This window comes from Mesoplodon densirostris, chromosome X (assembly GCF_025265405.1).
Source record: "Mesoplodon densirostris isolate mMesDen1 chromosome X, mMesDen1 primary haplotype, whole genome shotgun sequence".
In the NCBI taxonomy this organism is placed as follows: domain Eukaryota; kingdom Metazoa; phylum Chordata; class Mammalia; order Artiodactyla; family Ziphiidae; genus Mesoplodon; species Mesoplodon densirostris.
The window spans coordinates 33,706,762-33,731,328 of NC_082681.1; the positions used below are offsets into that span (position 1 = coordinate 33,706,762).

Consider the following 24,567-nt stretch of genomic DNA (forward strand, 5'->3'; position numbering starts at 1 on the left):
GTGGTCACCTCTGGAGGCCAGGGGCCCAAGTCCTCGCTCGCTTAGGCAACCACCCAATGAAACAAACTATTTTTTTCCTTAAAAACTCTAAACAGGAAATCATGTGTCTCCAATACATCAGCTGTAGCATTTCATTCCATCTTGATGAAAAAGAAAGCTTTATAATGACTTCAAGAGAAATGGCATAGGACTTTGAGAAAACAGAAAAATTTTGGCAATTGATACGTCAGAGATTTTGTCTTCATTATCAAGGACACTTGATAGAAAACACAGGGTTCTACAATTGCTCAATTATTTTTGTTAAATAAGTGTGTCTTAAGTATAAATAAAACTTTTTTTTCAGTCCTGCACTCAAACATACTTTTATTTACTCTGTGAATATCCAGGTCTTATCTAGATCATAGATTTCTCAGACTGAATGACAGGTTAACAGATTAAGTTTTTAACTTCTGTTTTAACATCAGTGGTCTACCTGGGTATAACTATCATAGCTGAATCAGCTAATTAGCAAAATCAGGTGTTTTCTATCATTGGCATGATTGAAGCTAAGGGAGGAAATCCTGAGGATTTTACTACTGCCACCATTTTAGAATACGATTTTCTAGTTTGAGTAGAATTTTCCAGGCTTAAAAATAGATGGCACCTATAAATAAATATGTAAACCTCTCCTATATTTAACATTATTATTATTATTATTATTATTTTTGCGGTACGCGGGCCTCTCACTGTTGTGGCCTCTCCCGCTGCGGAGCACAGGCTCCGGACGCGCAGGCTCAGCGGCCATGGCTCATGGGCCCAGCCGCTCTGTGGCATGTGGGATCTTCCCGGATCGGGGCATGAACCCGTGTCCCCTGCATCGGCAGGCGAACTCTCAACCACTGTGCCACCAGGGAAGCCCTTTAACATTATTTTTTGTTTAAAATGCAAAACATCAGTTTTTTCCTACTCAGAGAAGGGCTCTTTGATTTCTGTGAAGGATAAATTCTAAAAAAAAAAACTTGAAGGTATTATGAAATAAATACTTAAATGACTAGTTAAAAGCACTGTTTCCACTTGTTGAAACATGTCACATTGTTTGGTGTTCAGGCTAGCTGCCTCAAGCTAATGTCCAAAAAACCCCACAGCACTATTTAAGTTGCTATTTTCTCCAATACTATAGTTATAGTTCTAAAGCTTAAGAACTGATAATGGAGATTAATAATTCTTGATTTTTGCTTAGTTTTAAGGTCTTTGCACTTGTGAAAAAAATTCTAAGGAAATATTTTAATATATTTAACTATTTTCAATATATAAAGGGTTTATACTCAGTAGACAAAAAACTCTTATTTCAGATTTCTACTAATGAAAAAGATGAGATAATATTAACCTGATATACCTGAAAGATATACCTAAAACTTTATTTAGTACCATGTTTAGGGTTCTCATATTTGTTAGTTTTTTGCAACTGCAGGTGTGCAATTTCAATATTTGTTTTTACTGCAATTTCTCAGGCATACCGGTGATGTAGAAAAAAACCCCTCAAACAAGGCCTTCTTTTGATAATTAATCCCATTCTCCATTTTGAAACCACATTTGTACTAAAAAGAGAATACTAGAGTATACCAATTTCAAAATATGGATTGCTCAAAAGAAATTCAGTATCAAACAGAAAGTGTTAAATTTAAAATATAAGTAAAATGAATCTACATTTTAGTCATGCTCTCTGGGAAGAAAGATACATAGTTAACTGTAGGAATTCTGGAATTAAAAAACAAAACAAAACATGGTAGTGTTCTCGGGGCCAAAACTGCAGCGATGTGACTCCCACAAGATGGTTTCATTTTGCCCAAATGTTACTCATTTGACTGCCTTCAAGGAAATAGCTTGGCAATTATGGATAGCGGGAGATTTCTTTGCAATGTCCATTGCCAATGAATTTTTAAACCTAACTCAACTGTTTTACTATTTAAGTAGTTGTTACAACAGTCAACAATACTAATTTTGGAAAGGGAAGCTTTTAGGCAGATTCCTGAATTAGACTTGCTGGATCCTGAGCCCTTCAAGACCATGACTCCTTTTTGTGGCCCCCTTCCACCCCTGCAACCAGCCCCAGCTCTATTGAGACATAATTGATATCTCACACTGAGTAAGTTTAAGGTGTATGTGTTGATTTGATACATGTATATATTGTGAAATGATTACCACAGTAGTGTTTATCACCACACATAATTCCTTCATTTTTCATGTTCCTTGAAGTCTTCCATTGCTGTCTTCACATTTGAAGTAGCAGTTACCTCCAACCAACTTTACTGACTGATTTTAGGAGAGAACAACTTTCCATCTGTCCTGCTAGGGATTCTGAGGCTTTCACAGACCTGCTATGGATACACCTGCTCCACAGTCCTTGCTCCCTCTTATGACAGAATTCTTAAGCGTGTATGTCTTTTCTCCATCATGCAATACACCAGGCCAGGTGCTAACAGCCTCCCATTTGATCTTCCGAGGGTGATTCTAAAGTTCAAGCTTGTGGTCTCTCCCTGGCCCACCGATTCTGGCTGGCTTTCTGCACATGCTCACTAGCCATCTGGCTTCAGGAGCATGCACAGAGATCCAGCTACAGTATGTGGTTGAGGGACATGGAGCACCAGGGGTGCCTGTGGGCCAGCTGGGGGGGATCCACAGGCTAAATATCTCTAGCAATTTGTTGGTGGGCTTTTTGATGGAGTCTGTGATGTGGTTGGTAGGATCTATGCCCCTGTGATGCCCTCTAAGTCCTATCTGCTGCTCTCCCAGCCTCTTCCTGCCCCCCACTCATTCAGTTCATGACTCAGGACTCTCGATGGGGCAAGAGAGAAATGGGCCTCTTTGGCAACATCTGCACTGCTGGGAAAGGCAGTACCCACTCACATGCTCTCACTTTTCCCTGCAGAAGAAATCACGGTGAGAAAGTCTCTCTTGGCACTGAGCTGTGCCACCTTGGGGAAGGGGTGACACGAGTAAAAATCAAACTGTTCCTCTTATCCTCTCCAATGTATTCAAACTTGTATAATTTTTGCTCCAACAGCAATGCTGGAACTTCTCCACTGGACTTCTGGACTTCCCCCAAGGCTCTCTCATCTGTGGGTGATTATCTAAAGACAGTGTTCTCCAGGGGATCCCGGACTGCAGCTGAGAGGGGCTGGAGCCAGCTCATAGGCCACTGCAGGGTCCACAGACAGGACACAGATCTGTCTGCCTATTACCTGATGCATAGGTGGGTAAAATTCCTCCCAGGTCCCTTGGCATGTGGTGCTGGATCCCATAACTCCCACAAAGACACTTTCGTCCATGTATGGATGCCAAATTGTTGTTGAGATGGGTATACAAACGAGGGACATCTTATAGGGCCATCTTGCTGATGTGCCAACTCCCTTTTAATACCAAGATATTGTTGCACTAAGGTGGCTGTAGAGATATAATTTGTAGGCAGTTGTTGGTAAAGTTGAGGCAGATAGGGGAAAATAAGTGGTGTGTATTATCCAGGGCTTCTCATAAGCCCTGAGAATTTAATTTGTGGCAGTCTTCCAGGGAGACAGTCTTGGAGAATAAACATTAGGCATCAGGCCTGGCCCTGTACTATTTAACTTATTCTTGTACTCTTAATGAAAGCAGAAGGCAAATGAACAATCCAGTTTTCTTTTAGAACAACTTCTGTTTAACAGTGAATAAGGCTAAAGGTGAACATATTTTTCAGAGCTCAATCATATCACATTCACAGTTGCAAGCTACAAAGGTAAAAATTCTTGTGCTAACTGAATTTCTCCCCATCTCTAAGAACAGAAATATCTTACTTTTTCGATGAAGAAACTCTGCAACCAAACCTGCTACATGGACATAACACATTGCTGCCTGAAAAAGGATGACAAAGAAAGAACTGTCAGATTGCGCTCCAGGGGTTTTGCAGGGTTGTGTTTAGAACAAAGCCATAAGTAGTCACCTCTGAAAAATCTCCATTTTTTATATGAATCTTTGCCATGCTATCAAGCCAGGTTTTCCTGAGCTCTGGGGTACTTGCATAGGACTTGGCTAAGCTATACTGGAGATCAATTAGCATTTCGGGGTCTTTCTCATGCTCCTTCATTTGAGCAGTGGCCATAAGAACAGTACGGATTCTCTTGGTCAAGTCTTTAACTTCTGTGGGAAAAGCAGTTGCCTAATATCAAAACAAACAAAAAAGACATGTTTATCAATATTACCAGTGTGCTCTAAGCCTAGGCATCCAATCCTGGGAATAACACACAACTTTTTCCCCTTGTTAGAGATCTTGGTATTTGGTTCTTGGTTCTTGGCATGTGGCATGCCTAAAGAGTTTTAAATTAATTCTTTAAAATATATCCCACTAGGGGCTTCCCTGGTGGCGCACTGGTTGAGAGTCCGCCTGCCGATGCAGGGGACACGGGTTCGTGCCCCGGTCTGGGAAGATCCCACATGCCGCAGAGCGGCTAGGCCCGTGAGCCATGGCCACTGAGCCTGTGCTCCGCAAGGGGAGAGGCCACAACAGTGAGAGGCCCGCCTACTGCAAAAAAAAAAAAAAAAAAAAAAAAAAAATATCCCACTAGCTCAGGCTTCAAAGGCAATGAGTTTGAGGGCAGTATGTTCATAATACATAAAAGCACGGACTTCGGAGCCAGACTACCTGGCTTTGAACCCCAGCTCCTCCACCGTGAATTCCACAGCTATGAGTGTAATCTATATTCACTTTTATTGTGTAATTTTAGTTACAACAGTAACTAAAAATTGACAGCTTACTATGCACCAGGCAGTGGCCTAGGTGCTTTACATGTTTTAAATTTTATAACAACCTTATGAATTAAGTGCTATTACAATTCATTTTACCAATGGAAAACGGAGGTACACAGCAGTTAAGTAGTTTGGCCAAAGTCTTGCAGTTGGTAAGTGGTAGAGACAGGATTTACACCCAGGCAGTTTGGCTCCAAAGCTAGTGATCTTAGTCACTCTTCCATATTGACAAGCATACTTATCCCATCTACCAACTACCATATACACTAAGGTGAAAACCATACTGCAAAAATTTCCAATTATGCAAATAAGAGTTTATGAATCACAGAACACTCTGAAGAGTTTAAAGAGATCATTAACTTCTCTCAAATTGTCTGTACCCAAAAGCACGAAGTTCGAGTTTCCTCTTTATCTTGGGCACTATTAAGGAAGTCCTATTGCTTCCTATTAACCCCACTGGAGTAATCACAATTATTTGTAGGATGCAGAGAAGATGCGTAAGGGACAGGTACAGGGCTTTGGGAGCCTTTCAATGTGAATATAACCAAATGTGGAGAAAATTATTTTTAAAAGTGACTTCTTTAAAGATGACTTTTAAAGATAATTATATATGTAAAGTCTCTTCTTATACATTAATAGAGATTCCATTTACTGGGAGAAAGCTATACTCTGTTGTACTAGAGTTTATTGGTAATGACTTCCCTACCAGAATAAAACTAAGTCATTTCAGAAATGAGTCATGAAAAAAGATTTCCCATCAAGGAGGGCTAAAACAGACCCCATTTACTTTGAAAAAGTTGCTAACCCAACTTTTACATGACATGGAATTAAGGATGGTAAAAACTGGTAAAAATAAACTCTTAGGGTATAAGTAAAAAAATCCTAAATGACATAAGCTTTTTCTGTGCTCATGGGATTAGTTGAAGCATATACTGATCTCCCAAGGAACCAGAACTGGCTGAAAAGCAAACTTTCCCAGCCTGACAATGGCTGGCACTACTCGGTGGTTTTTTCAGTTTCAGCAACATTCCTACGGGAATGTTTTTTTGGTACAAAGATTCGACACATCCCAAACATTAAGTATGCTGTGACTGTGAGCTTTTGTTTTCTCCAGATTTTACACAAATTGTCAAATTATGCTGAAAGATGACTTTTCCCAAGAATGGGGATGATTCCTCGGGGAGGAAAAGTTCTCTATTGGCAAAGGATTCTTCTTCCCTTGTACGCATGCATCACTGAAGATCAGAACCTGCTCTCCATGCAACGAAACAAAAAAATGAATTTTCACAATGTTATAGGTTTTAAGCATATAGCTCGGAAAGAGGAATGGTGGTCAGGGTCTTGGGTTTGGCCTCAGCCAGCTGGTGCCTAAGAATGACAGCCTTGGACTTGGATTTGGCAATAAGTATCTCTGGTAAGCCCCAGTTAACAGATGATCCTTTAAACTCGGAAAATCATCAAATAATGAATCCCTTCTGTGCCCCTCCTTATCTGTTGGAAAGGATCAGGCAGCTGTTAGCTACTCTAATAAGTGAGGTTTTGTGAAATTTCAAACTCAATGCTTAATTATCCAATCTTATAAATGGTAACAACTGTTAAGAAAGGACCCATTTCTTTTTTGAGCAAGTTTAAAAATCAAGCCCAGAAAAAATTCGAATCCTATCATAACTATGTATACACAGTATAGCCATTGATCCATCCATTCAAATAATACTGAATATCCGCTGTGTACCAGGCAGTGTTCTAGGTGCTAGAGGTGCAGTGGTGTACAAGACAAAGCTTTGACTTGTGAAGCTCAGATTCTATAAACTCTATACTATATAAAAATTGTAAATCCAACACACAGTTTAACTTGAGGAGTGTAAACTTCCCTGACAGTGAACATAGCTCTGATTTTTTACTTGAAGTGAGAACATACCTTCATAGGTCTGTCACTATTTGCAAAATTACTGATAATGGATAAAGACTCCTGAAATCTCGATCCTCCGCTTAGTGCTACATCAGCTATCAGCTGGCTTACAGCAATGATAATCTGTGGGAAGAAGCAAACACCATTTTTTCAAATGTCTTTTGCACAAATGCTGCTTATTTTCATCATTGTACAAACCCATAAGCACTCATATGAAATTCTTCTTTTGAAGATCCTACATAGTTCCGTCAGAATCTATTTTCTTCATACATGAGAGGTTTAAACTCTTCTATTGAAATAGCAACTTCAGAGGTTCCTAATTACAAATTTTATTGGGACTTTTCTTGGTTAGATGTGAAAAACCTTCCAAACTCATGGCACAGCTAGATCTAAAACTGCTTTCATAATTAGTGAACTAATATAATGGTGGTCAGGTCTCTACTTTCAATATGCCTGCTACGTAGTAGCTATGGCAAAGTTGGGAATAAATGACCTTTTTCTTGATGGTTTCTCATTTCTTTTCACTAGTCTAATTCAGTGTGCTGGACTTCCAACTCCAGCGCCTCAGCTCCCTTCTTTGTTTCTGACTAGGGCCTACCTAGTTTAGATAGCAGTATATGTTATGGCATATACATTACATAATGATAGTAGTATAATGTAACATAATGGTGCTTTTTAATTTCTCAGGCTCCTTTGGCTGAATGCCTAAATGATTCAGGCTAAGGTGTTAGTGGCTGGAAGCTTTTACCCCTGATCTGGAGAAGCAAGATACTGTAGGAGCTGAGCGCAGGCTCTTGAGTGAAACTGCCCTAGATTCAAATCTTGACTTTATCCATTATTCACTGAGTGGGTTTGAGAAGGTTAACTACCCCTCCTGTGCCTCACTTTCCTTATTTGCAATATGGGGATGATAACAATACCTACTTTATAGAGCTGTTATGAGGATTAAAGAGATCATAATCATAATACTACTACTTAACCACTTTATTGACCATTTAGAACCTGGTTCTAAGTCTGCACATTTGTTAATTCATTTATATTTGAATAAAGGACTTGAGAAAAATTGATGTTTTAACCCAGAAGAATGGACCCTACTGGGGAATTTCAGATACACCAGAACACTAATTGCAGAAATGTTTTGGGGGAAGGTGGTACTCAAGTGACACCTCTATGAAAGCAAATATTAGACACCCTAACATATAATGCTGGCCCTAGTATCCAAAAGTAACTATATAGAAGATTTTTACAGGAAGCATATACTTCTATCAGATTTTCACATCACTGATGATGTTTCTAAAAAGGTGCTTATGGCTGTTTCCTCATTTATAATCCAGTCTCCAATAAACAACTGCAATGGGACAGACCATGGCAGTGAAGACAGAAATATGACCAAGCATTTCCCATATTACGAAGAGGGCTACTGAGCCAAGAAGTCCCAATTGTTGTTTAATTCAGAGTTGTTTCATCAGATAAGCTAAAAAAACATGGAGACGTTGAAAAACAAGTGCCACGTACTCAGTGTCTATTATGTGCCAGGTATTTTGTGCCTGGCACCACACACACTTTATTTTTAACCCTCATGATAACCCTGCAAGGTGAAACATACTTGGCCTCATTTTACAGATGAGGCAAATAGTTAAGACAAATTGAGTATCTTGCCTAGGGTCACATAAGTAGCAGAGCTATGATTTAAGCTCAGGTAGGTCCAATTCCAAAGTCCATGCTTTCTACTAAACCTTGAGACTTCTCTCATTTTTTTACTAACTGGGCATGCTGGAACATGAAAAATACAAGTGCTTTGTTTGTTACTTAATCATCTCGTTTAATCCTCACCACAACCGTACGAGGTAGGTAGGGATATTTACCACTATTTTACATATGAGGCAACTGAGGCACCAAGAGACTAAGGAAGCCTTTGCTAAGGTCACACACAGTGTGTGATAGTCCTGGAATCTGGAATCTGGAATCTATGCTCTTAACACCTATGCTGTAGAGTAGTGCTGTCCAACAGAAATATGATATGAGTCACATGTGTAATTTTAAATTGTCCAGTAGCCACATTAAAAAGTAAAAAGACACAAGTGAATTTTAATTTATTTTACTTACCCCAATATATCCAAAATCTCATTTCAACATAGAGTCAATATAAAACAATTGAGATATTTTACTTCTTTGTACTTAGTCTTCAAAAGCCAATGTGTATTCTGTATTTACAGGAGATCTGAATTCAGACTAGCTACATTTCAAGTGCTAAATGGCCACCTGTGGCTAATAGCTATTGTATTGGATTGGGTAGCTCTAGATCTTGACATAGAGGCTAAAGATTGAATACAAGAAAGAAGAGGAGCTTTGGTTTTCACTGACCTGCAGATGTGTCCTCAAAAAGGTTTTCCTTTTGGTATACTCAAAGTTGTTTCTCATCAGAAGATACAAAAGTGCAGAGGCTTCATTCCTGGTTGAGCTAATCTTTGATGTGCAGCATTTTAAAACCTCATAGCAAAATGCAGCACACATGTTTACCCTTCCTTTGAAAAAGGCGGAGGGAAACTAAAGAACAGGAAAAACATAAATAAGTATCTGAAAACCCAATCATAAAAGTCAACCAACTATCAAGTGCCTACTATATTCTCACCTAAAACTATGCTGGGTGCGTTGAGGATACAAAACCAACATAAGGCTAGGGCTCCACTCTGGAGAACCCAAACTAGTTAAAAACATAAAGACCAGCATGTATTAATGACAGAACAATGCAAGTCAGTATACAAGTCTCTACAAAAATGTGAGGTACTGACTCTAAGTGCTACGGATCTAAGAAGAGCTCATAATGGTCTGGAAAAGAAGATAAGTAGGTTCTCAGTAATATGTATTAAATTAATGAATGACTGAAATGATGAATGATTGATGGGTCTCAATTTGGGCCTTAAAAATGGTTCGGACAATCTGCGTTACTTACTCTTTTGCTTTATATTTAAACAGTTCCTTATATTATGAACTTCCAAATGCTGAGAAAATTATACCAGGAATCTATTCAGCAAATAAAGTTGATCTTTAAACAAAATGAGGTATAGATGAAGTGTACACACACAAACATAAACATGTGCATCCTCTATTCATAAACTGTTGATCAAAATACATGTTGGCATAGAAAAAGAGTAAAAAAAGTGACTAATTCTCAAAACAGGCAAGTGGCTGCTACTTTGAGAAATGTATTCACTCTGTTTGTGGAAAATAAACTATACATATAACATAGGCTTATTACAATCTTCCATGCTTACACGTCTAGGCAAGCAAGTAGTAAGCTGCTCCAGGGTACACAATGGATGTTTTTCAGGGAGTGTGAAGCTAGAGGGCCACCCTTTCAAAATTATTTCTTGGGGATATTGAATTTAAACCCATATTATAGGAACCTATCTTCTTTTTATCACCTTAACACCAAGTGCAATGTTATGCAGATAATGAAAGTTTAATAAATGTTTTCTAGTTGGCAATTGAAAGATCTCATCAATAGTCTCACCGGATTAAACCAAAGCTTGTTGGGCAAGATACTCTAGTACGAAAATAAAGGAAGGGAAAGCATAGCTGTAGTGTAGTTAATCCGCTATAAGAAGTCTTCTACTGGAACTTCCCTGGTGGTCCAGTGATAAAGAATCCGCCTTCCAATGCAGGGGACGTGGGTTCGATCCCTGGTCAGGGAACTAGGATTCCACATGCTGCAGGGCAACTAAGCCCACGCACCACAACTACTGAGCTCATGCGCCTCAACTAGAGAGTCAGTGTGCTGCAACTAAGACCCAACGCAGCCAAAAATAAATTAAATAAATAATTTTTTTTTTAAAAAAGGAGACATTAATGTGACATCTCCTGACTTAAAAAAAAAAACAGTCTTCTACCTACATCACTTCTCTGAGTGGGCAATGACCAAAATCATCAATGACCTTGTAATTGCCAATTCCAATGGACTCCCTTTCCACCTTATCTTATTAGACCACTCTGTACTGCATAATAATGCTGAAACTCTTTTCTCCTTTGGCTTCCATGATATCCTTCTCTCCTGCCTTTCTTCCTGCTTCCGTGACTGCTCCCTCTCATCTCCTCTATAGATTCCTCTTCCATCCCCTTCTATGTTGTTTTTCTCCCTACACTCCAGCTAAACTGGGCCTTGCAGTTTCCAGAATTTCAAGCTCTATCCCAACTCCAGGCCTTTGCATATGCTTGTCCTCCCTAGAATGTTCTTCCATACGCTTTTCAAACAGCTGGCACCTTTTCATATTTCAGGTCTCATTTTAAAAGTGACAAACCTATCTAAAGTAAGGTAACTCCCACAAATCACTATTCTCTATCTCAACACCTTGGTTCCTTCCTAGAACTTGTGACAATTACTGTTTTACTTACTTGTTTATTTTCTGCCCCACCCTCCTTGCCCACTGAAAGCTTCATGAGGGCAGAGACTAGGCTTCCAGGCTACTTTTTAAAGAGATTTCCCCCCACCCGAAACAGTTTTCTTAATAAAAATCTAATTATGGTGCTTTCATGATCCCTGATGCCTAAAAGATGAAGTCTAACTCCTAAGATGAGGACATAATCATCTGGTCCCCATCGACCTCTTCAGTCTCGTCTCTTGCTGAGTCCATACTAAATCCTAACTCCAGTGCTGCAGAGAAACTTTTGCTAAATTAGTGTTTCCCGTCCTTCTCCTGTTCACCCTCAGTTCTCTGTATAGACTTCTTTTAGCCTAATGGTATTTGTGGATGTGCATCAATGTGTGTGTGTTTCCCTCTACTGGACACTAAGTCCTCGGACTGTATCCCTGACACAATATCTGACACCAGTAAGTACCTACCCAGTAACTGTTTGTTAAATGAATTATTTCTGAATCTCTTTCCCTTAGTTTCTCGTAACATGCTTGCACTGAACTCAGTTTTCCATTTATTTCTTTATTCAAAAAATTGTATTAAAGAATGGCAATTTAGGGCTTCCCTGGTGGCGTAGCGGTTAAGAATCTGCCTGCCAATGCAGGGGACACGGGTTCAAGCCCCGGTCTGGGAAGATCCCACATGCCGCGGAGCAACGAAGCCCCTGTGCCACAACTACTGAGCCTGCGCTCTAGAGCCTGAGAGCCACAACTACTGAGGCTGCGTGCCACAACTACTGAAGCCCGCATGCATGGAGCCCATGTTCCGCAACAAGAGAAGCCACCACAATGAGTAGCCCGCACACCGCAACAAAGAGTAACCCCCGCTTGCCACAACTAGAGAAAGCCCGCGTGGAGCAACAAAGACCCAACACAGCCAAAAATTAAAAAAAGAACGGCAATTTAAAAATAAACCTTCAAGATCACCTAATTTCTATATCAGTTAAACCCCGTAAGTTGCCATACAAATAATGACAAAAAAGTTTTCCATGCTCAGCTATCCTATTACACAAATCGGTTAACTGAATTTGTCTTGTTGGAGTTACACATACCAGAGTGGAGGCCTAGACTGTGCCTTTCCATAATTTTAACTCCATCTTGGTTCCTGATGCTTTTAATTATGTTTAAAAGCTACCAAAACCAGACCAGAAATAAATCTTTGCTATCTGTTTCAGTCATATTTATTCCTAAAAGCCTAGTCTGAAGTTTTAGTTTAGATGAGGTAAGTAGCCTGAAAATTTAGAGCCCACCAATACAATTTGTACTGAAAGGAAGGATTCATTCATCTGAACATGTATTGAGTGCCTACGATTTGCAAGATATCATACAAGGCCCTGGGGTTATAAGACTTGGTCTCTGCTTTCAAAGTGCTTATACATGAGTACCCTCACAGCTTATATATCTTCAGCATGACAGTACTTTAAAAAGAAGCAAAAGAGAAGAAAAACTGGCAGTTGGTAATTTTAAAATGGTACTCTTCAGAAAGGAATGACAGGACAAAATAAAAAGCACGTGCTGATTTTAGGGAATGCCTGGTCAGGCTCTCTTTACGTATTTTGCTGTTCTAATATTTACAAAGGCAGGATTTAATGGCTTCCTTATCTGAGGTTTGGAGAGGTCTTCGCAATGATCCCTGTTCCTCCCTTTCCTTCTTGCTATGAAGCAAGGCCACTCGCAGCCACAAAGCTCTGCTCTTACCTTACTAATGAAAGCTCGCAGTGAGGCAAAGACATGTTTCAGCGACACTTCAGATTGCCCATTTTTAAGAAAAGCAAGATGAATATCAAATACTTTTTTCATTAACGGGTTGTGGCCATCATTATTTAAAAGTTGGCTCTACAAAACATGAAAAAAAAATTGTAGAAATAGTTTATGCCGCTCCCCCTAGAATGAGAGAACGGGCTTTACCAACAACCTGTTTATCAAACCACTGCTTGAAAAGTAACAATAAAAAGTTTAACATAATCTAAAATCATCTGTGCCATCTTTCAACTTGGAAATCTCAAAATACTATATAAACTACATCTATACTTAATTCCATAATTTTAAATAGATGAAAAAAAATCTTTTTCCAGTATAACACAGCAAATACAGAACTAGTATGGGAAGAGTATTTTCTATTAACCTAACCATATTGCTCCTCAATTCAGAAATCAGTAAATTAAAAATGGATACAAGGTAACCAGCCTTTGTATTTCTCTGACAAAGTAATATAAGAATTAAGGAAAACATCAATTCCATTTTAAAAGTCCATTATCTAATTTGTTTTTAAGTGTATGTTTAGTATAAGATATCTTTAGCCACTGGTGACAAATTAAACCCTCTATGAGTAGAGATAATAACAGGGATCACAATTGAACAGACTACATAAATTGTTTAAATGTTCCTTGCAAATAGAGATATAAGAGAAACAACGAATTGTAGAGAAATATCTATTGGTTTGTGAACATTTAAAAAAAATGCATTGGTTAACACCTCCAGCCCTGCTCTCCTATCCCTCAAGAAACTAATTACCAGGTTACAACTTGACCAAAAATAACAACAACGAACCAAAACCATATGCAAACGTGTAACAGATTTAATAGTAACCTTGATAGCCAGAATCCCTGAATGGTGTTTGATCTTTGTTAGTCTACTTCTAATAAGCATGGGGTAGTGGTTAGAAGCATGGACTATTGTGATAACTGGCCTAGATCAGAATCCTGATTCTGCTAACTAACCACCTATGTGATTTTAACTTCCCTGTGAGCCTCAGTTTCCTCATTTTAAAATGGGAAAAATAACAGTATCTATATCACGAAGCTAGTGTGAGGATTAAAGGTGAGTTCACATTTGTACTTTTAAGTTTATTAAGGTATAATTTACATACCACGAAATTTACCTATTTTAAGTACATGATTCAATTATTTTTGGTAAATTTCCAGAGTTTTGCAACCATTACAACCCAATCATTCCCATCATCTCAAAAAGGTCCTTAGTGCCCATTTGCAGTCCTCTTTTCCACCTCCAGACCCACAACAAAAAAGTGAGTTAATATTTCTAAAGCACTTAAGAATAGTGCCTGACATCTACCAAGAGATGTATGTTAAACAAATAAGAAGTATTTGAATAGGAGGAAGGAATACAATGCAAACCTTGAGACTAAATGTCTTACTTACTGGCACAATAAAAAATGAATTTGGGTTGCATTTAAATCAGAACTTAATACTTCATAAAGGGATTTTGCAGCCTATTTCTTATTAGTATCTAATTCAGTTTTCCTTGATAAGCCTCTTTGAAAAGCACAGGCCAGATTTCCATAGAAAATCCAGAGGTCTGAAGCAATTAACTGAATTACTTAGAGAAGGGGGGAAGAAAAGAAAAAAAATCTGTATAACTCAGATGAAAAGCCAGCAAGAGTTTTCACTTTTGAGTTCTCCCACTACTGTTACCCTTCATTATGGTTATACAGTCTTTACTTTTCAAAGCACTCTCACGTCCATGATCTCATTTTACACCTTCAGCAACCCTGCAAGATAATTGCTTTTAATTTATTCTTATTTTTTTTTAATCCTAGCAATGATGATTTGTATCGAGAGGCAAGCATCTGAGAAAAACCACCAGGCACCTGATGAGGGAAGCCAGCCAGCCGGCCTGCCTGGACATCATCTGGCTTGACAAGATACCTCATCACAGCGGGTGTTTGGATAAACTGACTCAATCATAATTTGAGCTAAAAATTACTGGATATTTTCATAAAAGTGTGAAAGAAAACTGTTTTTAAACAGGAAAATAAAAGAGAAGGGAAAATCAGGGCAAATTAGTCCACTCCTCTCATTTTATGGATGTGGCACACGAGTCTCAGTGATTTCCCAAGTTCACACAGGAGCCAAACTAGGTCTGCCATCCAAGTTTCCTGACTGCTCACTGGGGGCTTTTATACTATACTAAGCTTCGTCTGACTAATTAGTTTTTGCATAATATTTTCTTTGCAATGATACCGATTGAGTTCTAACTCTTCATGTTTACCTTGAAGCACTGGGTGAAAAATGATATGGTATCTAGTACTGTTAGGGAAACTTCAGTAGCAGTATTGCCTTCAAGAAGTGCCTGATGGAAAATGTCTGCTTCAGTTGTTGCAGAACCTGGGATTTAAAAAAAAAGAAAATTAAAACTGCCCAACACAGAGATTCACATAACAGTTTTGAATGATTTTCTCCCCCAAAGACTCACAGAGAGAGACAAACACAAAGAAAGCAGGCTTTCAATACCTGCAGACTTAATGAGTTTCACCGTATTTACTCCTTAATCAAATATGGTCTTGGTTAATCAGTTCCACTAATTTTTTACTTCAGCTCTGTATCAACAGCTCTGCAACAAATAATTAGTTGCCCACTTCTTTGGAGACAAGATTTCAGTGATGAACTCTGGTGATGTAACCAGGAAATAACGCAGGAGGCATTTTAGGCTGTGCTGTTAATTATGTGTGCAAAAATGAGAAACTCATAGAAATGCAGCTACATTACATACAGTGGCGCCCTATGGCCAGATGTTTTCAATGATGCCAATGGATGAGACGTTTTTAAATCAGAAGGAAAACAAAGCATCTGGCCCAACTGAAATACATAGGTTCATTATACTGATATTTTTACAAGTGACAGAGCAAAGCTGAAGGCTGTAAGACTTGCATTTTTTTAAAGGTCTTGACTCTATTAGCTCAGGTCCATCTGCTCAAGACATTTGTTTTTATTATTAGCCCTTATCGCAAAGCCAGTTCTGCTGGCTTCCTTTTATGCAACCCCCAAAGGACTATATGGAAATGAACGTTTATCTCACTCTTTGACTTTTTTATTAATATTTGTTTTTCAGAGGATAGTTTCCATTTATATAACCCTGTAGCTTCCTCGTCCTATTCGACTTGTCAATACTTCAACCTGTGTGAAATACATCTTTGTCAATATACTACTTACAGTTCTTTGATTTCTGCGGTCAGCTCAGCATGGATAATCCCTTAAGATCACTGAATGAACAACAGTAACTCTAAACAAATATTATACATACTATTATATTAAGATACCGTTATTTGCATTAAAGTAGGAATAAAGGATACCAAATGTAAAATAATATAAGAACAATAATTCAAAGGGAAAATTAACTTCCTTGATATTGAACTAAGAAAAAAACCCATCATTACCTAAAATTGCTGAAAAATCCATGCATATTTTATCATATATTCACATATGATGAAATGACTGTTCATAAACAGAGATATGCAATTGTATCTATGTATGGGAAATGATTACCAACTGTACTGGAGATTTAAACCAGTACTTCTTTAAGATTAAATAGTATTAATATCTGTTTCAAATGGGTACCCTACACACATTTTTCACTTACTGTGATTAAGTGTAAATGAACTTTCCAGGCTACTAAGATGCTGAAGCCGGGCCTGCATTATTCCTGATCTGTTTCGAAGAGCTGGCATGGTTTGCGATTTTCGGTCTATTCCAAAGTGTTTTGACATCCAGGCATCATGCACCCTAAAATAAATGTTAAAGTTAGGAAATGGAGCACTCTGAGAATACATCTCAACGTTAGATTTCTTAAACTAATAAATGACTAGGTTTCCACATAAACGCTGTGTTATGCTCAGTATTTACTTGGCTTAAATGAGGCATCACTGGAAATTGTATGAAGCTTAATGTATATTTAAAATAGCTTATACTATACGAATACAAGTAATGAATTTAGAGTTTCTTACTTCCCTTCTTCTCCTCAAAAATATCAGAGTAAAGTAGACAACACTCCAATAAGATCCAGTCCTTTCTCAGGAGGTAAGAAAAGGCAAGAGTCAGAGAAAACAGTGAGAGGGATACTTGGAGTTGACGTAAGGTGGAAGAATTCCTGGAGTTAGATGTTTAAGAATGAGTGCCTATCTAATCTGTTTCTGGACCCAAGTTAAACTTGGAGCAGAAATTTTTACTCTATAAACATGTCTATTTGCACATTTTTCTTTATTTTCCTTTAATTTTAAGGTTCCATTAAAAAAATTACAACCAGGTAATACAGGAATTAAGGAAGAAAAAGAGTTTTTCTATCCTCTAATAAACACAGAGGGCGGGTCAGCAGAATCTTAGAGGTTAAGGTTCATGGTGGTAGTTACCATACCAGTTCTAAACCAGTTCCCAGTGCTGGGAAGACAGTGGAAATTATCCCATGAATTATTAGGATGTTCCAGAGACTCAGCAATAAACCCCATCCAAACAGCCTCTTCAGTTTTTGGAAGTGCCATGGAATTTACTTAAAAAAAGAATTCTATTTGAGCTCCTTTAATGACTAACTCTACCCCTGAAATATATCTTATTGAAGTAAGCAAGTAATCTTTTCCTTACAGTTCCTCAAACATTTTCTTAAGTATTTATTTCACTAAGATTTACACAGCGAAAAGAAGAAATAAATAATATATAGTGCATGTCCCAATTGCTGTTGGGGATTTCTATTCACGTTAGTAACTGAGGTGAGTATTGACAGGTTGTAGATAAAGGTACAGATCTTACAGTTGTCCTCACTTTACGATTTCCTGCCTTCCCCTTGATCTAGCCCTTTCTCACATCCTTCAGAAGAGACAAGCATCTGTTCTAGGATTAGAACAGAAACTCTGCATATCAGTCTAACTATTACCCTCTGGAAAACTTAAAAAATGTTCACATCAGATTAATTTCAACCTTGAGTTGAGACGCATTAAATAAATCATGGGTATCTTAACATCAACTCAAAATAAATCATCTAGGTTATACATGGCATAATTAAGACTGCCCTCTGTTGGAAGAGAAGAAAAAAAAGTGGAAATTGCAGTGCTATGGGAATTACCTTGCTATGTTTCTTTTCCCCATATATCTAAAGTGAAACAAACATACTCTAGAAAGAAAAACAATAGCATGTTAGCAAGATATTACCATACTTTGCATTTAACAAGTAATATTTTAAAATTTCCTGTGTCACAAAGAACGACCCATTTAAAATCATATTACAATAATATGTTTTGGTATACAAATAACTACTTGCCATATTATATCTTTCTACATTTATTTGCTACAATTACATCAAAACCAAAAAGCTCCATGTCTTCATATACAATTCTAATGACATATTTTTAAAAAAACCATCAATGCAAATCATCCCTTGTGCTTTATAGTGTGTATCACAGCAAAGGTCTCTAGCACAGTCAGTGACACCTAAAAAGGTTCTTAAGCCCTAAAAATTGGGGCAATTGCTAAATTTTTTATAATGGCATTAAAATACTTTCCAGTATGGAAAATCTCAAACACATACAAAAGTGGAGAGGACAGCAAACTAAATCCCACATACCCAGCACCCACCAGCTTCAACAATTATCAAGTCATGGCCATTCTTAACTTATACCCCAAACAGGCCCCATGCTCTCCCTCCACACTCCCTACCGCCTTTATTTTTTTAAAGTAAATCCCCAACATCATATATTTTCATTAGTAAACATTTCAATATAATTAGAGTGGTTTTTTTAATCGTAACTTTTATTTGCTGACATTTTCTGCAAAGTTTTGAAAGACTTTATTAAGTTTTTATGCATAGATTACCCTCTTTGTGTTTTGGTAGACACACACGATATCATATATGTGTACTATTTATTTAGAAATTTCTTACATTTCATTCTAATTTTTCTTTTAGCTTTCAATAATGACATAAAAATAGCTCAGCATACAATATAGGACAATTTCCAACCTCCACCTAGGAAAAAGGCTAGATGTTTTTCCCTAAGGACCTTGCAATGGAGATATATATATGGAAATATATATATATGCATTTCTGAAGTGGGTAGAATTACTCAGCTCTTCATAAGAGTACAAATTCTAAATTCCAACATTTAAGCTGCTCCATTAAGCCAGCATCTGCTCTAAATGAATGATTTAGAACAGCTGATGTCACTTCCAGTTTTCCAGATCACAGAAAGACTCCTGATGGTCTGCAAGGATGCACTATTATTAGCTAGAGTTTTCTATAATATCACAAGTATTTCATCTCCATGTTTTTCTTCTATCTATGTGTGAAGAACCTGCACGTCAGCCTCTAAACTATCAAAATAGTTTAACATTTCCTACATTATTAACAAACATGCTGTTGAAAACAGAAAAGGGGTAATATTTTATTATGTATAAAAATTAAGCTCCCAAAAATAAGAGGAAATTTTATGAAAATAAGTTAATATAACTTACTCTAGAAGTATAAGAATGTTTATGAGCTCCTGGGGAGATACTTTATTCCAGTAAGTTAAGAGTGTATCTGAAAATGGAATGAATAAAGTGTTACATCTTGAGACAGCATAGATCTTACGGCAAATAGTGCAGTGAACTCCGAAGTACCAATAACTTAGTTTCAGCAACCATTAACTCACAGCCAATTCTGTCTCATCTATATCCTCTCCTCCTATCTCATCTCACTGCCCAATACCCACACTGTATTCTTTTGAATTAATTCCAAATATGCCATTTAATCTGTAATTATTTCAACTTCAACAATTATTTTTATGTATTGTATAAATGTTCTTTTGGATGGCTTATCATCCCTGAAGACAGAGGAAGGGAAGTAGACCTGGGGTTTTTAATAAGCTTCCTAAAATTTTATGCAAGATGGTGCGTTTAAGTACATTTTTCGGAAGGTAGGGTCAAGCACCTTCACCTGCTACTCAAAGGGCTCTGCAAACCAAACAGTCTGAGAACTTTAAATTTTAGAGGAAGAGACTGATAACTTTTTTTCCTCTTTGCCTTTGGATTATCAACTGTGAAGTCCCGGCAATATACAAACATACACACACATTAATGGGACAACTATTTCAGATACAAAAGTCCCTTAAACCTATCACATACACTTCTCTTTAGAGCTGTTCCCCCCCCCTTTTTTTTTTTTTACTTCCAACACACGGAGACTTTTTTAAAAAGAAAAATAACGCCCTCACTTAACCTTCCATTCCTTTTTTATCCTGTTCAGATATAGCTAATGGTGTCAGCAGGTCCACTTCTAAATTTAAAAACCTGGTAGGGATCGCAAAAGTAGGCAATGACGTAATGGCCTGCCCCGCGAGAGCCTCTGAAGATAGGGATGGACGACTGGGTAATGTTGGCTAAACGGAGGGGTGACAGGGAGGGAAGAATGTGTGGGTTTTGACTTTATTTCCCCAATTTACTCAAGACCATGAGTATTGATAGTTTTCAATGTTTATAAAATACTGATCATCAGGAATAAAGATGACATAAGGTCAAATTAGATTTGTTTCAAAAATAAAGTGAGCACTGACTTCCAGTCCACCCCCACCCCCACCCCCCTCCGCGTTCGGGCGCCCTTCTGGTTCAGTGCAGCATGGCTCTCCCAGAAGTCACTGCGGTTCCGGTCTCTCCAGCCTCTTGTCACAGGCCGGCTTGAAGGCGTCATCTTCTGCGCACTGGCTCTTCCCGCCAAAAGGAGGCTCGGGTCTCCTTTCCGCCGCCAAACCGGGCCCTTCTGTCTACCACGGAGCCATCCTCGCACCCGCCTTGTGCTCTGAAGCCTCTTCGCAGGTCTGTAGAAGGGGTGAAACTCTCGTCTCGTTCGCGGCCCAGCTCTAGTCAGCAGCCCTTCCGCCATTTTGCCGGTGGCGGTTTGTCTCCACTGTTTCCCAGTCCAGGAGACGAGATGCAGGCGGGCAACGTGGGCGGAGGAGACAAGGGAAGTGGCCGGAGAGCTCCCGCAAGAGATAAAATGCAGGCCTGTGATTTGTTTTCTGGCTCTTTTAAAAAAGCCTGGCTAATGCTAGTAGAGCTCCATGACAGGGACCTACTCTGTCTCCAGAGGCAACTAAGCAGTCTGAGGAGAGAGCGATTGGCAGACGGAACACGGAAGGGCTCCACAGCCAAAATTAAAGAGTTGACGGAGCAACAGAAAATCCTGAATGTCACCATCCGTGACCTGCGAGATAAGTTAAGCTCCAAAGTATGTGACCGCTGTTCAGCGAACAAAAGGTACATCAAGACGCTACAGAAAGAATTTTACCGTATCCAACAACAAAATAAGAAGTTTATTGCTGTGCTCACAGCAGAAAGGAATAAATTAAAAGAAGAAAATGAACTTCTTTCTGCAAGACTAAAACTGAAGGAGCAACTGCTTCATCCTTCTAGTTCTGATAGTGATGACGACTTCATTCCTTGCCCTCCAAACCGCAAGCTAGTTTTTTCAGTCACTGAGCCTGCATCCGGATCTCTGATGCATCAGCCTGTCAGACTGGTAAAGCAATCAAATACTGAACAGATGAAATCTGGAGGCAAAAAGGAACAGCAACAGAGTTCCCAGTTTCCAATTCCATTTTATAGTGAGGACCTCCTTGAGGTGCCAGAGGCCCCTCTGGAGAGTTCCTCTAACAGCAGCCAGCCTGCCACAGGAAGCAGTGACAACTGGAAGTCACTTGTAAGTTTTTGTTTAACATCTACACCTGATGCTCAAAGCGGGCACGGATTTCAAGGTGACTTCAGCCTTTCTGAAGACAGTCTTGGCAGTACAATAAAGAAACCGATCTTCACACAGAATACCTCCACACGAAAGCCTGAAGCTCAGAGTTACTTCTCTTGGAGCCCTCCCAGTATTTCTCTGGGAAAAAACCCACCTACTCCATTAGTATCTGAAACTTCAGAGGAAGATATGCCTAGTAATACTAGCTTATTGCCTCCTTTTACACAGAGAAAGGAAAAGTACCCTTCACATGTATCTTCTTCTGACTCTACATCTAGTGGGAAAAGATCAGTGACTGTTGTTGCTCATCACAAAACTGGATTTTTGGTGAGAGATAGCTGTAGCCAGACACCTTCCAATGAAGAGTTGACTGTGAGGAAGAATACTACTGAATCTACAGGTGCAGCGTATGGTGCTGATAAGCCACAAGGTGAGACCAAGAGTCCCATTTTGCAGTCTACAATAAAGAGAAAAGCCAGGGTACAGTCAAGAAGAAGGAGGTAGCTTTCCCTCTTCCTCTCTCTTAAGGAGACTGCTTTTCTTTTCCAAGAGGACAGTCTTGCTGTCAATTCAGACTGTGTAATTGATAACCCCTGACTCTGATACACTTCTCAGAATATAATATACAAAGCAATAAGACCTACACAAAAGTTGGGCAAATGACTAAGACTTTGAAACAGTGAATTATTGCCAGTTAAAAAATTTCAGCTACAGAGAAGGAAACTCATTCTTCAGAATCCCTGTACTTTGATATGCAAGTGTAAGGTCTACCATCTTTTTGCTGAAATTAAGTTGCTACTGTTTATGAGTCAATAAAAAGCCCAAAAAACTGAAAGCCAAGAGAAGACCTAAAGGGCGTGGACTGTAAGAGTTCAACATTTAAATGCATATAGAGTAACGAAAGTGAAGTATTTACTGGACTTGACAAGGTAACTAGAATACATTCATTGAGAAGGACCAAGAAGCAGATATTTTTCGGAATACAATGAATATGACTTTACAGATACCATGCAGCATGACTTTACATTTGCAAAAGATAAAGAGGAGATGTGACTGTATACTAGTCATTAAAAATTTGCTTTTAAAAATCAAAAAGAACAGAAGAAGGAAAAATCTAATTAACAAAGATCAAATATTTAGCAAGCAAGGTCAACATTTATAAGATGAGGGGGAACTATGAAGTTCTCAAGAAACAAAGCAGTTATGGTTTTACCCATGACATGAAAAAAGCAGCCAGCGGCTTGTCACTGGTTAACACTGTATGTGGCATGTGGGCATGTGGGTGTGTGTGCACATGTGTACTGGGGTGGAGGAGAGGAGAACTAGTCAACGATGCATCTCCCTCTCCTCCTCCTTCTCTCTCTCCCCCTACCACCCTCCTCCTTACTTTCCCTGGGCTGTGGTGGTATTCAACTACTTTTTTCTTTTTCTTTCCAGTTTTTTTTTCCATGTTGCCTCTTGGGCCTTAAAAAAAAAAAGACAAATTTATTGAGTGAATTCATGTGCCATAAAACTCACCATTTAAATAGTGCCCAATACAGTAGTTTATGGTACATTTAAAAACTTATAAAACCACCACAGTTTTAGAATATTTTCATCACCCTAAAAGAAACCCATACATATTAGCAGTCACTTTCTATACTCCCCCATTTTTCACCTTGTGGGGAGACAAAAACAGTGAGCTGTGGCTGTAGTTATTAACTGATCCATTACCTCCTGGAATGAAATAACCACCAGGGTTGAAAATGATTTCCCTTTACTGTTTTCCTTCCCCAAACATGGAGGCTTATCACATAGCCTCAGTAATCTTTGATGTTTACTCTAAATCATACATTCTTAGAACTTGAAGATTCTAGTTATTTAAACCTGTTTTATTAATATACTTTAGAATTAACCATTCATATCTAGCTTTTTATTTGTTTCAATGTTTCTAGTGAGTTAACTATGAACTTATTTTATGTTTTTATATGCTGTATTATTACAAAAAGATTTAATATTTACTAAAAATGATATAAAAAAATAGAAAATAAGTCAAATTTAACTACTGTATTATGATGATCAGAACCCAGGTGCTTTTATGTTCTTCATTCCTGCTTACTTTTTTTTTTGAGCAAAAACAGAAAAGGAAGAAAGGGGAGGGAATTGTGTAAACAAATGTGGTATTGGGAATAAGATAACCTTCTGATTTTACTTCCAGAGGACATGCAGTTTATGAAAATCCTTTGGTTATAGTTTATCATACAAGGTAAAGAGGAAATGGTAATACTAGTTAATAATACAATTATACACCAAGGAGAAAAGAACAGAGCCTGGAAAAGAACCTGACACCATGCAAAACTGTATAATGGTACTGCAAAAGATAACAACAACATTCCTTACCCTCAAAGAACCCTTCCTGTCTTTTTGTTTGCTTCTGATTTTCCAAATCCTGGGTCAAATAGAAGCTAAAGTGTTAACTATGACACTGGTTATTGTTATTTTCTTCTGTTTATGTTGGTCATTTAATGCATTATATGCTCTGCATGAAAAAAATGTTTAGCACTTCTAAAACTATTGCCTCACTTTAGAAACTAATTTTTAAATTAAAAAAATTATTTCAAAGAATCAAACTTGTACGACCGAAATGAACCTATTTTAAGTTAAAATATAGGAACATTCTAAGGTCAGAGTCTTCAAAGTTCTGTTTCTAATGTGCATGTGTTCTACATGCAGATGATGGTCAAATATCTGTTGCATGAACTTGTAAACCTGTGAGGGTGGAGTACAGTCCACGATTAATATGCTGGTAACTCACCTTCAGAAATCATTTTTACTATATACAAATAGCACATCAAGAGGCTTCTGATTTCATACTGATCCAATCGGTTATACTGAGATACACTACTCCTTGCAGAACTCTGCCGAGTCTGTAATACAAAGATAGGACTTTTGTGAAACAATATTGGTACTGTAGCTTCCCATAGCCTTTAACTCAATAATTGTTTTAACCATTAGT

General features: G+C 38.2%; 1 protein-coding gene across 2 annotated transcripts in view; it reads right to left on the bottom strand.

Moving 5' to 3' along the window:
- DOCK11 (dedicator of cytokinesis 11) overlaps nucleotides 1–24,567 on the bottom strand; it is a 191,111-nt gene that overhangs the window by 32,789 nt on the left and 133,755 nt on the right. For both annotated transcript variants that reach the window (XM_060088078.1, XM_060088077.1), the window contains 10 exons: nucleotides 24,367–24,478; nucleotides 19,310–19,376; nucleotides 17,928–17,975; nucleotides 16,455–16,597; nucleotides 15,087–15,202; nucleotides 12,777–12,914; nucleotides 9,032–9,214; nucleotides 6,677–6,790; nucleotides 3,956–4,171; nucleotides 3,810–3,867 (listed from right to left, as the gene is read on the bottom strand). In XM_060088078.1, coding sequence (XP_059944061.1) covers nucleotides 3,810–3,867; nucleotides 3,956–4,171; nucleotides 6,677–6,790; nucleotides 9,032–9,214; nucleotides 12,777–12,914; nucleotides 15,087–15,202; nucleotides 16,455–16,597; nucleotides 17,928–17,975; nucleotides 19,310–19,376; nucleotides 24,367–24,478 — 1,195 coding nt within the window. The remainder of the gene's footprint in view (nucleotides 1–3,809; nucleotides 3,868–3,955; nucleotides 4,172–6,676; nucleotides 6,791–9,031; nucleotides 9,215–12,776; nucleotides 12,915–15,086; nucleotides 15,203–16,454; nucleotides 16,598–17,927; nucleotides 17,976–19,309; nucleotides 19,377–24,366; nucleotides 24,479–24,567) is intronic.